Genomic DNA, 13,899 nt, shown 5'->3' with positions numbered 1-13,899 from the left:
GGTTACATAGTAGCTGCTCTTGAAACGGAGCATGAAATAGTTGTTCACACCTTAAAGTCAAATACTGTGTTTTAAAGCTATTTCTCTGTATCTGTATTGCAAATTGAATCTAGCAGGTTTTTCCTCAGCTTGTATTGATAGATGTCTTTTTGTGCTCTGATTACTGGCTTATGGCTGTGGCATTGTAAATATTTTTATTATTATTTACAGGTTCAAAAGAAAAATTACAGAGAAGAAAAGAAGAGAGCTACAAAAGAATTACTTAGCACTATCACGGACCCATCAGTTATTGTTATGGCTGACTGGTTGAAGGTCAGAATCCAAGTGTGAAACCTGAGTTGAAGATGTAGCAGCTGCTTGCTGCTTTCTGACCAGAATAGAAAAGGCTCAATCTTTTACTTGCTGTTAATGTTTTTCTACAAGCACAACAGCCACTAATTGCATCCCAGGGTCTCTGTGCTCAGGTCCTAGGGGAGTAATGGAGCAACCTAGCTCTCACTTACCGCAGTCACCATAGTCACACGCATCCTGTGTGTATAGCCATTAACTTCAGATGAGATGGCTTTATGGTTCTTATTTTGTCCTTTTTATTTTACACTTTGAATTGAAGCTCTGTTATGTCCGTAACAACAGTGAAAGCGGTTCAGTCATATTAGGTATTTGAATACAGATTTCTGTGTGTATTTCTTTCTGATTGTTTTCCTTTCCTTTCTTAAGAACTAACTGTCCTTTAATACTAGTACAAAAGGTGAGGAGTTCATTTCTCAAAGATAGTAGTCAGTGTCCTCAACAGTAGTGCAGTTTATATATTTGTATATAATTGCTTAAATTTGTAAATATATTCCTTGGAAATTGTACAGGAAAAAAGATCTGTTACCCATTTTTATAGTTAGCCCCAAACAATAGCTTGTCTGGAAAAAGTTTCTCCAGTTTTTGCAAAAATCAATGTAATCAGGCTAAAACATTGCTCAGAGGTCAAGTTGGCGTTTGGTCCTACAGACACAGAAGTAATTAAATTCCAGAGTTGACAGAATTGATGCAAGCAGTGTAATCAGATGTGCAAATTCAGGGGCTTGAAAGGATCTTCTATTTCACATATGGGTTGAAGCTAACAGCTATTATAAGAGATTTTATCTAAGAAATTCAAGTATATCTGAGTTATTTTGTGAATATCCTATTTTTCTGGTCTGACATCTGCCCTGTTTTCAGAGGAGCTCTGTTTCCAAAAATTAAGCTGTCTTCATGCTAGTGATAAAATATGTTCCAGATAGGAAAATTCATGAAGGTTTCAGATGAATTGCCATACTTCTCATATCTGGATGTGTGTATTATCCATTTGTAGAATAAGTATTCATCAAGAAAGAACAGAAGAGTGAGCATTGAAATTGTACCTTTATATTGTCTTTGATAAACCTGGATAAACTTTTGATAGACTTGATAAACTTCACTTGAAATAAAAACTAATAAATAATTTCAATTTAAATTTTCATTTTGCTAAGGGGGATGGTTTTGGTATTGGCTTCACTGAGCTATAACTGTAACTATTTATCTTCTAGATTCGTGGTACCTTGAAAAGCTGGACCAAACTGTGGTGTGTACTGAAACCAGGAGTGTTGCTTGTTTACAAAACCCCCAAAAATGGCCAGTGGGTAGGAACAGTGCTCCTGAACGCTTGTGAACTCATTGAGAGGCCTTCTAAAAAAGATGGCTTTTGTTTCAAACTCTTTCATCCTTTGGAGCAGTCCATATGGGCTATAAAGGTTAGTGGTAGCATATGTGATTCTTAACAGATGACTAGCATTAGCCAGCTGTGAGTAAAGACAACTGTAATGGAAAGCTGAACTGCATTTTCTGTTATAACTTTAATGGTTTGTTTATTCTGAGTATAAGCTTTCAACATCTAGTCCTCTTCCTCGCAAAAAGTATTTGATTTATGCTGCTCTGTACACTTAAATAGCTTCAGAAGTGTGGTGTGCCGAGGGATGCCATTAAAGAGGTTAATGCCATCACTGGCAATCATGTAAATGGAAGGAATACATATAACGTATTTTACATCAGTTGAATCTGAGAAATTAAGGAGGGAAGTGGTTTGCCAAAATGAAGGAGTTGAGATGTGTTATAAACATTTCTTGGCTTCCAACCCTATATTCATGCAATAAAATGTCAGCCTAGTTCAATTTGCTTGTCAGAGTAGAAATTCAAATTACTTCCTTGTGCCATAATAGCTTATATTGCAACTTGTTAGGGAACCGTGTTCCTTTTTGGCTACAATTTTAGGAAGATAAATGTTTTCCTTCACTTCTAATGTCTGTTTGCTTTGTCATACATGGCATAATATTGTGAGCAGCTCTTATCTGTAAGTGTTGAAAAGCACAGTGTGTTCTGCACAGCAAAGACTTATTTCAATTTCTCGTAAGAATCTTTAATGTTTGCTATTACTCATTGTTTATACTCTAGTAAACAAACTAGTGTAGTCCTTGTTTTGTGTTTGCATATGGAGAGGGGGTGTGGAAGCACAGCACAAGTGAACGTATTTACCTCCTGAAATGACATCTTGCTTTAGATGAAATTACTGTAGAATACTAGGACCCTTGTCATAAATTAATTGTGTCCTCTGCAACATACATCTTAAGATGGCTACTAATTTTGAGATTGTATCTTCTGAATCTTAAATCGATGTAGATGTATTGTCACATCTGTAGCATATGCTGCATTGATTTTATCTTCCGCATCTCAGACTGGGAAGTCAGTCAGCTAGTACAATTCCTGATGTTTGTTTGTGGTCTTTCTGAATTGTTATCATTATCAGTGTTATCTAAATTTACCAAGCTTAGATCAAATCTTTCGTAGTTGCTTTTGAACGATTTTGTTTTAATATTGCTTAGGAGGACTTTTCACTAAGTAGTGGCAATCTCACATTTGCAGAACACAAACTTCATATCCTTTTTCAAAGCTAAAGGGTTTGGTGTTAATGTGATTAAACTATTTATGATCATATATACATACATTGCAAAGTGGTGGCCTGTCTGCAGAAGATCACAAATCAGTCTTTTATTTCTTTATTGCTTGGCAATGAGAAATGGATTTGTTTGTTTTTTTAACTAGATATTTAGAATTTAGAGGACATGCCCCACCAGATTTTTACTTTTTTAAGGTAGGTCAAATTTTGAACCTGAACAAGTTGATATTGTCCATTTTAAATGTGCTGAGAGCTGGAGTGGCGTTTGTTCATTTTGGTATGGCTATTTGCAGTTGAGAATTACCAGATTTAATTAGATGAAAGGCCTTGAAGTTTGAAAACTTTTTCTGCCTTGTTTATCTAGTCAATTATAATGTCCTAGTTTGTTATCATGAGGCAAACTTTCATAAGCGTAATAGCAATTGACTGATTTACAGAGTAGATTTACCAGAATGAGCTTGAAGTCTAAGGCAAAATGAGCCTTGTTTGCAGTCAGTGCAGGGAGGTGACATTGCAAGAAACATTTACACAGGGTTAAGAGCTGCAGGAGGTTTTCTCACCTGAACACACTTCCTACAGCGTGTCCTTCTGGCAGACTGCAAATTCTCTTCTGCAGTAGTTTGTGGCCAGTCACTTTACACGCTCCCTTAAGCCTGTTGCTGTGGTCTTTGATGTTCCTCCTGCACTCTGAGGTAGCTGATGCACTGTATCTTGTTCTGTCTTCCTCATGTGCCCGGTCCTAATGCCATTTCAGTTTTCTAAAATTAATAACTAGAAAAGTTACTGCAAATAATTTTTCATGAGTAAGTTTAGTCAAGTGTGACTGCTTATCAGTTTTTATTGCTTTCTCTGAATGTTCATGGCATTTGAGTTTTATTGGCATGAGTATTCTGCGGGAAGTAAACTTCAAAGTTTTTTTTAATCTAGTGGGATTTTTAACTTGCCCATTACCTTGTATTGTAGGAGTTCTACCATCATTCTGTCAGGAACAGAGAGAGTTCAGATAAAGTCACCTAACAAATGGAAACTCATGTCTCTCTTGTACAAAACACTAACGTACTGAAAATTGATTTTGAAACTATAATGCATGGTATCAAAGAAAAATGTTCAATGCTTTTGGAACAGTAATCAATTAGAGGAAATCAAGATCCACGAGCAGTTATTCCAAAATAAATCAACCTACTTAAACGTTTGCTGCAAATTATTCATTTGGTTTTAATCAATGTATTGTCAAAGCACTTAGGGGAGTATAGCTTTCTTGCATTAAAAAAAAAAAACAAAAAACAAACACCAAAACCACACTTCATCTCTAAATTATAGTTGTTTGGTACAGAGTAAGTAGGGTACCCTGCATGCCCACAGTATAACCCTAAAGGGGAGATCTCAGGGGCAGAGTTCTGCCCTTACTCCATGTCCTGTGACCTGAGAGTTTTGAGGACTTGTGATGGCCGAGGTCTTTGCACGGTGCTGGTGCACCCACAGTGCCGCGGTCCCCTCCGCGCAGCGCCCCAGCACCTCCACTACCCCTGGCGCTGCACTGTGCCTCAGTGCTCTCCTCTCCCCAGGTGCCTGGTGAGAGCGAGACCTCTTCCCTGCCTGCCTGCCCTCGGGCAAGGAGTGCTCATACATGGGGTCGTCCCTCCTGGTTCTCATAACTCACTAACTCCTAATCCCCGTGTTGCCACTTCACCAAAGACTTTTCGTAGGTGCACCTTTCTGCCCGCTTGGAGAGGGACTGCGGTTTGGAATCTTGTTTCTAACACCCAAGTTGCTGATACCCTATACTGACTATTCGGGAGTTTCTGAACATCATTTACACCAGCACTAGCTTGTTTGTGTTGGTATTTAAGTGCCACTAAGACTCCCTGTTACTCGCCTCTCGCCCTCAGAAATGTTCTGGCTGTTTCATTTGCTTGCTTCTAAAATATCTGCCTTTATCTGCTTTTGCTCAAAACTTCTGCTGGCTTTCCAGTTCCCTCTTCTAAGCCTTGTACTAGCTTTTCATTTGGCTTCTGTCTGGGGGAAATCAATACAGACCAAAATCTGTTAACTCATCAGTTAGGCAGGCTTAACCCAGCTTTCAATGATAGCTTCAAGTATGTTTAATACAGCCCTCTTTGCCTACCAGTTGTCTCAAAGTTATGATAGGTAAACTTTTTTTGAAGGGGCTTTAAAATGGTGGTTTAGCATTTTATTCCAAAATGAATCTCGACAGAAATGGAAAGGTCTTTTGGATTTATTTATTTTCCTTTTAATTTGGAATGTGAAGAACAGGTTGCCCAGAGAAGTTGTGGATGCCCCCTCCCTGGCAGTGTTTAAGGCCAGGTTGGATGGGGCTTTGAGCAACCTGGTCTAGTGGAAAGGTGTCCCTGCCTGTGGCAGGGGAGTTGGAACTAGATGATCGTTAAGGTCCCTTCCAACCTAAACCATTCTGATTCTATGATCCATAGTGAAAATTAAACTTTGGCATTTGACGTCCTCTGTGTGTCTTTGAGTTGAACATAATGTCATGGTGTCCTGCTGATACCCTTTATAGAGAGACTTAAGCATCTCAATGTTTTTTATGGACTTAAGCATCATAATTTTCTTTTTCTTATTTCAATGCCAAACCTACAGTTAGGCACCTAAATATTGTGTGGAATTGACTACTAGATATGTAGTGAGGTTGAAGGGGAAGGAAAGAGGGAGAAAACATGAGTGGGTTCCTAGAGCAATACATAGTGTTTGGGTGGGAGGAGTTATTTCTGTTTTATTTAAATACCAGTTGACTCATCTGTCTTCTGAAGACACGCAAAAATCATGCAGTTCTGGAGCATAGGATGCTGCTGAGACACCACACAGTCATGTAAAATAAGCATGAAGTGGATCACTGAAGAGGGCCTCCCGTTCTCTGCAGGGGTTTGGCTTGCCCTCATGTCTCTCTGTGCTATGAACTGTAGATCCTTGTAGGAACTGAGAGGAACCTTTGCTCTCATCAAGAATGAATGGGACTGGAGGGGGAAGAGCCGATTGCCGTACAAATGTGAGGTCTTCTACTAGCCAGCATTTGTTGAAAATCAACTCTCTTAAACCACCCCACAGAAGTGTCTTTTGTTTTGATTGCTTTCAGTCTTACCTCTTCAGCTAAAATATTGAGCTGAAGAGGAATGGCTTGTCCGTTGTGATTTCTCTACACCCATCTGCAGGAATTCCCGGACAGTGAGGGTGACTCCCCCATGGCATTCCTTTTGAAGCTTTTGTCATCTTGCTATAAATAGCATCAGCAGAGCATTTCCAAATTACTATGCCAAGTCTGATTTATAAAGCCCACCAAAAATTATTTGAATCCCAAAGACCGTTCTTTGTAAAGTGGGGTTGAATTGGGAGCTATACTTAGAATGAAGTCTTTGAAGAAGAAATCCAGTAAAAGAGGGCTGTCCATCTTTCCATTCATGTCTTCATTAGATGTTGCTGAGTGACAGTAAATAGCCCTGCAGTGTGTCAGCTTGTTATTACATTGAATGAGAAACTGTAAAACTCAATTAAAATGTCTGATGCTGTTGCTTGTTTTGTGTATTTCAAGGGTCCCAAAGGTGAAGCAGTTGGTTCTATAACTCAGCCATTGCCCAGCAGTTATTTGATTATCCGAGCTGCTTCAGAATCAGATGGTAAGTAGATATTTCAGTGATTTTCTGCAGTGACAGCGGTTAGTTATTAGAAAGAGATGGCTTCAATTGTCTTACCATGTCTATTACAGCACTGTGACTGCAGTTTAATCATTGTTAAGGTTCCCCTTAAGTTAGTGCATTCAATTGTGTTGGCACTAGTAGTTTTTCGTGGTTATTAAAGGAAAACTTTGACCTGAAGAAACTGTCATTGAACTCCTTGCAGTTGCCTTGCATTGGCTGGGTAGAGGAGGGGGAAGGGTTTATTTCAGATTTAACTATATTAATGTATGTCTAAATACTCAAGGTAGTGCCTTTGTAAAGTGCTAACGTGGACATACTTTCTGTCTAATGAAAGCATTTGTGTATTATAAAGTGCAGCAGTTGGACAGTTCTACTAGTAAAACTTCCCTCAAAATATAGTTTTGTAACACCCTTCATCACTGAGAAGGTGGTGGTCAATATCAATGCAACCATCTTCAAAGGTTACAATGTGGAAACACAATCGAAGACTGTTGTGTAACCTTTCTAGCAGCTGCTTTCCTTCTACTGGTTAATTAAGCAGTAGACTTTAAAAATAGGACTCTATTTGCCTTCTGTATTGAAAAATTGATTAGTTACATGGAAATGAAGAAATAAGGAACAGAAAGAACACACAAATTTGTTTAGTTACTTTTTGGCAAAAAAATAGGATGTCTGCTATTTTATATTGAAATGGCATTTATATGCTATTGTTATAGCTCCTTTTCCACGTTGTTACGGTATTACAGGAGCAAATTTTGCCAACTGATGCAGTTACTTAGTCTTCAAAACTAGAGCAGGGCTGCAGGCAGCTTCGGAGGAATTCATCAGTCAGGCCCTGGATGGGACCATACTTGCATTAAGGAAGAAATGCTGGAATGTGCTCTAACAGAATCATGATGTCCTGCCCTGAAGCATCCCTTGTACCAGAGCTGGGTAGTTGCGAGTTGTTTTTATGTCCCCACCAGATTATAGATTCCAATGCATGTAACATGGAACAACTCTGAAGTGTGTCTTCAAAGGCAATGTAAGAAGACCCAAAAAAGTTGTGAAATTAGGAAATGGAAGTTGTATAGTTCAGTTAAATCCTTAATTTTTAGTCTAATAATAAATTTATCTTTAGGCAGGTGTTGGATGGATGCTTTGGAGCTTGCACTGAAATGTTCAAGTCTGCTTAAACGTACAATGATTAGAGAAGGTAAAGAACATGATTTGAACTCTTCAGCAGACAGTACTCATGTCTCTCTCTATGGTCTGCTTCGTGCTAACAACTTGCACAGTGGAGAAAACTTACCGTAAGTGAATTAATTACTAAACCTGATTGTCCTTTTGGCAGGACCTTGTAGTGATCACTTCTCCACAGGGAGAATCTCTTTCTAAGGTTGCAGTTCTTTTTGCTCCTGAATTCTCTTTGGATGCCTTATTTGCAATGTGGTTTATATTGTATGTGGATAAAACAAAAAAATCTTTTTTCAAGCGAAGTGGATACAGAGGAAGGTTTGGCCCAAGGAACTCATAGTTGAGTATCACATCAGTAAGTTTAAGTACTCAGTTAACCTGTTAAAGTTTTAATTTTTTGTATCTTGAAGTTGGTCTCTGTTGTTAGCTTTACCTGAAAATAAGAAGTTTAGCACGTGTGACAAAAATTGGTAGATGTGAATGTAAGTTGCTGCTCTTTGGTTAAAGAAATGAATAATCCTATCATTATTTAAATGGTTTCAGCATGTCTCAGCTTTGAGTCATCAGATGGATGAATAATGATTCAGTCACCCTATTATATTAAATTAAATGCATAAAAGTTGAAATTATCTGGTGTCATCTGGTATCTAATGTCTGAGTGCCCCTGAGTAACTCCATTTATTTCGATAAACACTTTCAGCCAGGTTTTTGGGAGCATAAGCTTTTGTGGAAATACATTATTAAACAAGCATAGCAAATGAATGGTGTTTTCAAACACTTCAATTGTGGTACCAAAGTGCATTAGAAAATATAAAAGATTTAGTCCTTTATTTGAAATAATTGGGTTTGAATCTTGTGGTATTCCAGGTTCTCTCGGTAATCTTCCACCAATTCAATGTACTGTCAGGTGGACATAAATTTATTTGAAATAATTCGTCCTACCCCTGAAGATTTAGCTGCCCATCTGTCTTTTCAGGGTGGGCAGGAATTTTGTACTGCTGTTAAGAGTATGCTCCTGTATTTGAGACAGAAGACCTGGACTGGGAGAAATGCAATTCTTTCTGGCATAGGTAGTCTGAGAAAAGCACAATAAAGGCAAATTATTGTCCCCGGCCTAGGTTCAAGGCCCTATCCAGATGACCAAGCAGGCTCAGTTTAGCTCCTTCCATTATCTCACAGAAACAATAAAACTGCTGTGTACAGTTCAGCTGGAGATCTGTACTCATGAATAGTAGGCTAATATCAGCAGCTGGCCCAGATTACAATCACAGCAATCTGCCACAATTGTTAAGTCTAATTAAGACTAATGGTTTAATTAAGTAGATCTTTGGATATAGCATATTCTAAGAGTAGTCAGTGTGCTTAACTTTCTAAGCAACAAAACCTGCAGGCCTAGTTTTAAGGGGGTTGGCAGGAGAGGGAGAAGAAAGGTGAAAGCAATTTTAGCTTCAACTGAGAGCTAGCTTTTTTAAGTACGTTAATAGCAAGAGGAGGTCCAGGGAAAACATTGGAATGATACTTGTTGAAGATGGTCACCTGAAAAATAGGGATGAAGAAAAAGCAGAGGCATGCCAGTGCTTTTTTTGCCTCAGTCTTTAATAATACTGGTAGACCTTCGGCTGCCTGGACCTCTGAGTTGGAAGACCAGGAGTGCAGGAACAGTGAGTTTCTATTTGGACACTGAAATTGTAAGGGACCACCTGTATCAGCTGAATGTTCACAAGTCCGTGGGGCCTGATGGGATTCATCCCAGAGTGCTGAAGGAGCTAGTGGATGTTATGGCAGGACCCCTCTTAATCATCTACCAGAGGTCTTGGGAGTCTGGGTAAGTCCCCGCTGTCTGGAAGCTAGCCAGCGTTATTCCAGTTTACAAGGGTGTGAGGGAAGACCCAGGAAACTACAGACCTGTTAGTCTAACCCCAGTACCTGGAAAAATTATGGAGATCATACTTGGTGCTATTGAAAGACATTTAAAAAACAATGTAGTCATCGGGCACAGTCAACATGGGTTCACAAAGGGAAGGTCCTGTTTAGCTGATTTGATATCCTTCTGTGATAAGGTCACCTGCCTAGTGGATGAAGGGAAGGCGGTGGATGTAGTTTTTCTAGATTTTAGTAAGTACTTGGTATTGTCCCTCACAGCATCCTTCTGGACAAGCTGTCCAGCTGTGAGATGAGCAGGTTCACGATGCGCTGGGTGAAGGACTGGATGAACAGCAGGGCCCAAAAGGTCGTAGTGGATGGGGCTACATCTGACTGGTGACCAGTCACCAGCAGTGTTCCTCAGGGCTCAATCTTAGGGCCTGTTCGGTTCAGTATTTTTATCAATGACCTGAATGCAGGAGTTGAATGCACCATTAGCAAGTTTGCTGACAATACCAAACTGAGAGGTGCTGTTGACTCTCTCAAGGGACAAGAGGCCTTGCAGAGGGTTCTAGATACGTTGGAGCATTGGGCAATAGTCAATGGCATGAAATTTAACAAGAACAAATGCCAGGTTCTGCACCTGGGACAGAGTAACACCGGGCACAAGTATAAACTGGGAAGAGGAGTGGCTGGAGATCAGCCCTGCGGAAAGGTGTCTGGGGGTGCTGGTCAACAGCAGGCACAACATACGGTGTGCTCTGGCAGCCCTGAGGGCAGACTGCATCCTGGGGTGCATCACACACAATATAACCAGCTGGTCAGCAGAGGTGATTATCCCTCTGTATTCAGTGTTAGTGCGGCCTCACCTTGAAGTAGTGTGTGCAGTTCTGGGCCCCGTAGTTTAAGAAAGATGTTAAGGTCCTTGAATGCATCCAGAGGAGGGTAACAAAGCTGGTGAAAGGGCTGGAAGGAATGTTCTGTGAGGAGGGGCTAAGGACTTTGGGCTTTTCTAGTTTGGAGAAAAGGAGGCTGAGGGGCAACCTCATGGCTCTCTACAGCTTCCTGAGGAGGGGAAGTGGAGAGGGATAGGACACGTGGGAATGGTTCAAAGCTGCGTCAGGGGATGTTCAGACTTGACATTAGGAAATGTTTCTTTACCGAGAGGGTGGTCAAACACTGGAACAGGTTTCCTAGAGAGGTGGTTGATGCCCCAAGCCTATCGGTGTTTAAGAGGCATTTGGACAATGCCCTTAATAACATGCTTTAACTGTTGGTCAGCCCTGAATTGGTCAGGCAGTTGGACTAGATGATCACTGGAGGTCCCTTCCAATGGAACTATTCTATACTCAGTGTGTTTGACAGTTCAGTGAGAAGAGTACATCCTTTACGTTTCCAGCGAAGCTAGTTTGACATTGCTGCCATATCAGGCTTGATATTGGCAATTTTAGTGTGTATTTTATTAAGGTCCTGGTTTGGAAACATGAAATTATTGTGTGAAGTTGAAGATTCATTTAGCCTTTGTTTTTTGTAGGTTAAATGACAGTGAAATTGAAAGGCATCACTTTAAAGATCAAGATACGTACTCTGACAAATCTGATAAGGAGAATGACCATGACCATGATGAATCTGATAATGATGGCTTGGGGAAAAGCGAAGAAAGCGATAGCGACACATCGGAGAGACAGGATGATTCTTATGTCGATCCAGAACCAATTGATATCAAGGAAACTACTTATGTAGAACAGAGTCATGAAGAACTTGGGGAGGTAAAAGTGCTGTTGATGTAGTGAGCAAGCAGCTTCTCTGAATAGAAAGCTGATATTTTAGGGGTCAGACTATGCTAAAAGCTGACTTGCAGGATTGACTTTCGTATTTTCAGCATAATGGGGGGGAGGATGTTCTATTCACCCATGTTTTGCTCTGCTTTGCCACTTGTGTGCTTGTGTCTGAGGTTTTGACAGAGGAGATGAGATTTGCTGGAATATTGCTCAGACAGAAGGTGCTCAGTTTGAAAGGGCCACCTGCAGCAGAAGTTGACTATATCTACCTGTCCTTTTGTTGTTATTTCTATTTGCTTTTTATTAACTTACTCCTGGTCTTTTCTTCAAGTAAAAACCTTCAGGTTGAAGATTTTAATGCAGGCTGACATCTCTATTTTTCTACTGCAAGACAGGAGTTAAGCAGCCATGGGGTCTGCAGAATTCAGTGGAAGGCTTGCTGTGTTTCTGATGTCACCTTGCATTCTAATATGATGCCTCAGAGCTGCCATTCCACTTCTGCAGGTTATCTTATGTATCTACACAGGCAAATATGATAGGGATTTGGATGTTTTACTTGCTATAAAGATGCCAAAAAACTCAGTAACAAAAATTGAGATCAGCTTTTTCTCAAATCTCTTTCTTCTCAAGTGCTAACTATGAGATGGGTTTTTTTCACACTTTGTGCTTTATTGCTTTCTAGTATTGTTTCGAGAAGAAGCAATTTAGGAAAAGTTGAGGAGTTTAAGTTGACAATAAATTCTTGAGTATGCATTTTAGAACTGTTCTGGAAAGAGGGATGCTTTTCCTACAACCTTTGCTTTTGATTTCAGAAACTGTAAGGAAGAATATCTCCCCTCTTGGACAGAAAGGGGCATATTGGAGTGTGGCTGCTGGTTTTTGCTCATTTACCCCTAAGTAGTGGTTTTCTTTAAGGAAAATCACTGATACTGTTGACCAGTCAAGGCAGTGAAAAGCATAAATGTGGCAGCTTTCATGGTGGGGAAAAGTTGGTAGAATGAACAGCCCTTTGCTTTATAAGTCCTGCACGTGAGAATGCAAGGTAATGTACGTGACGCCTAAGAAAGGACTAAGGGAGGATTTCTGAACAACGTTCTACCTCAAATTTTTCTGGTTTAGGGCTGATGAAAACAAATGCAGTTTTTAATGCTGGATAGTGTATCTATCATACTTCATTAAAGATGTATCGTAAGTGTATTTAGAGAAACTTGATTTTTCTGCTATAGTTGCTTCAGCTTCTCTGAGTCATTCATTTTAAGTATCCATTTTCATGTCTCATTGCATCCTTAGAATGTGTTGACCTGTCTTCTGGAGGATTATTTTCTCTCTCCTTTCTGTAAGCAGTTTTTTGTTCATCCTAGGCAGGGGAAGCTGCTCAGACAGAAGTAGTGTCAGAAGAAAACAAAAGTCTGATCTGGACACTGCTGAAGCAAGTCCGGCCAGGAATGGACTTGTCCAAGGTTGTACTGCCTACATTTATCTTGGAACCTCGTTCTTTCCTGGACAAGCTGTCTGATTACTACTACCATGCAGACTTTCTGTCCGAGTGAGTCAATCATCTCTCTGGTTTTCATTCTTTTCATTTTTTAAACTAAAATGGGGCAACAGCGTGTACTAAAACACTTGATCCAGTCTACTTAAACAACATCATAGACTGCTTTGAGTTTAAATGTTTGTCTGACAATGTGTCAGGCACCAGATATCCTTGTTTTCTGAAAGCTCACTGCCTGAGAGCTCATAGGGTACATCTTGACGTCTGGCCCCTCTTACTAATACCAATTGTGTTGCAGACATTTCTGGTTTAGCCTTTAGAGACTGATTAGAAGATTTCTCAAAATGAGTTTAATTTTTTTTCTCTAGGAGGCATATTTAAAACGGTAAAACAGTACCAGTTAACTTTTTTAATACAGTGTTAAGTTCCATTCAGATTTATAGCTGCCTGCTCAAATGTAGCTAATAAATTAAAGACTGTAAATTGAAATATTATCCAACAATAAGTTTTGTATGGGAGTAGGCCGGTTCTCTAAAGTAGTACCTTTTATAAATGGAAGAACTTCAGTGGGAGTGGAACAGGATTTAATGTTACAAAGAACAGATTCAGTTATGGAAATACCATTTCTGATTTTTGTTTTATTTCCAGTTTCAGACAATTATTTGAAAACTTTTAATTTGATGGAATCAGGCTGAAAGTTTTACAGTACTGCAAATCACGAAACCTTTGCTTTAGTCAGCTCCTAGATACAAGATGTATAACAACAATTGGTAGTGTGTTATAACTGAAACAATATTGATATTCGATCATTGTGTTCTGTTTGTTTCATAGAGCTGCTCTTGAAGAGAATGCTTACAACCGCATGAAAAAAGTAGTGAAGTGGTATTTGTCAGGATTCTACAAAAAGCCAAAGGTGTCCTCTCATGTACTATATTGTCTTTTCTTTAGACATTGTGTCTA

General features: G+C 39.6%; 1 protein-coding gene across 3 annotated transcripts in view; it reads left to right on the top strand.

Annotated features, from left to right (window-relative positions):
* OSBPL8 (oxysterol binding protein like 8) overlaps positions 1-13,899 on the top strand; it is a 106,247-nt gene that overhangs the window by 78,059 nt on the left and 14,289 nt on the right. For all 3 annotated transcript variants that reach the window (XM_068401414.1, XM_068401413.1, XM_068401412.1), the window contains 7 exons: positions 211-312; positions 1,557-1,760; positions 6,522-6,606; positions 7,748-7,919; positions 11,201-11,435; positions 12,809-12,993; positions 13,771-13,852. In XM_068401414.1, coding sequence (XP_068257515.1) covers positions 211-312; positions 1,557-1,760; positions 6,522-6,606; positions 7,748-7,919; positions 11,201-11,435; positions 12,809-12,993; positions 13,771-13,852 — 1,065 coding nt within the window. The remainder of the gene's footprint in view (positions 1-210; positions 313-1,556; positions 1,761-6,521; positions 6,607-7,747; positions 7,920-11,200; positions 11,436-12,808; positions 12,994-13,770; positions 13,853-13,899) is intronic.

This window comes from Nyctibius grandis, chromosome 5 (genome assembly GCF_013368605.1).
Source record: "Nyctibius grandis isolate bNycGra1 chromosome 5, bNycGra1.pri, whole genome shotgun sequence".
Classification (NCBI taxonomy): domain Eukaryota; kingdom Metazoa; phylum Chordata; class Aves; order Nyctibiiformes; family Nyctibiidae; genus Nyctibius; species Nyctibius grandis.
The sequence above is the reverse complement of the archived record's forward strand: the minus strand, read 5'-3'. Positions and strand labels throughout refer to the sequence as shown.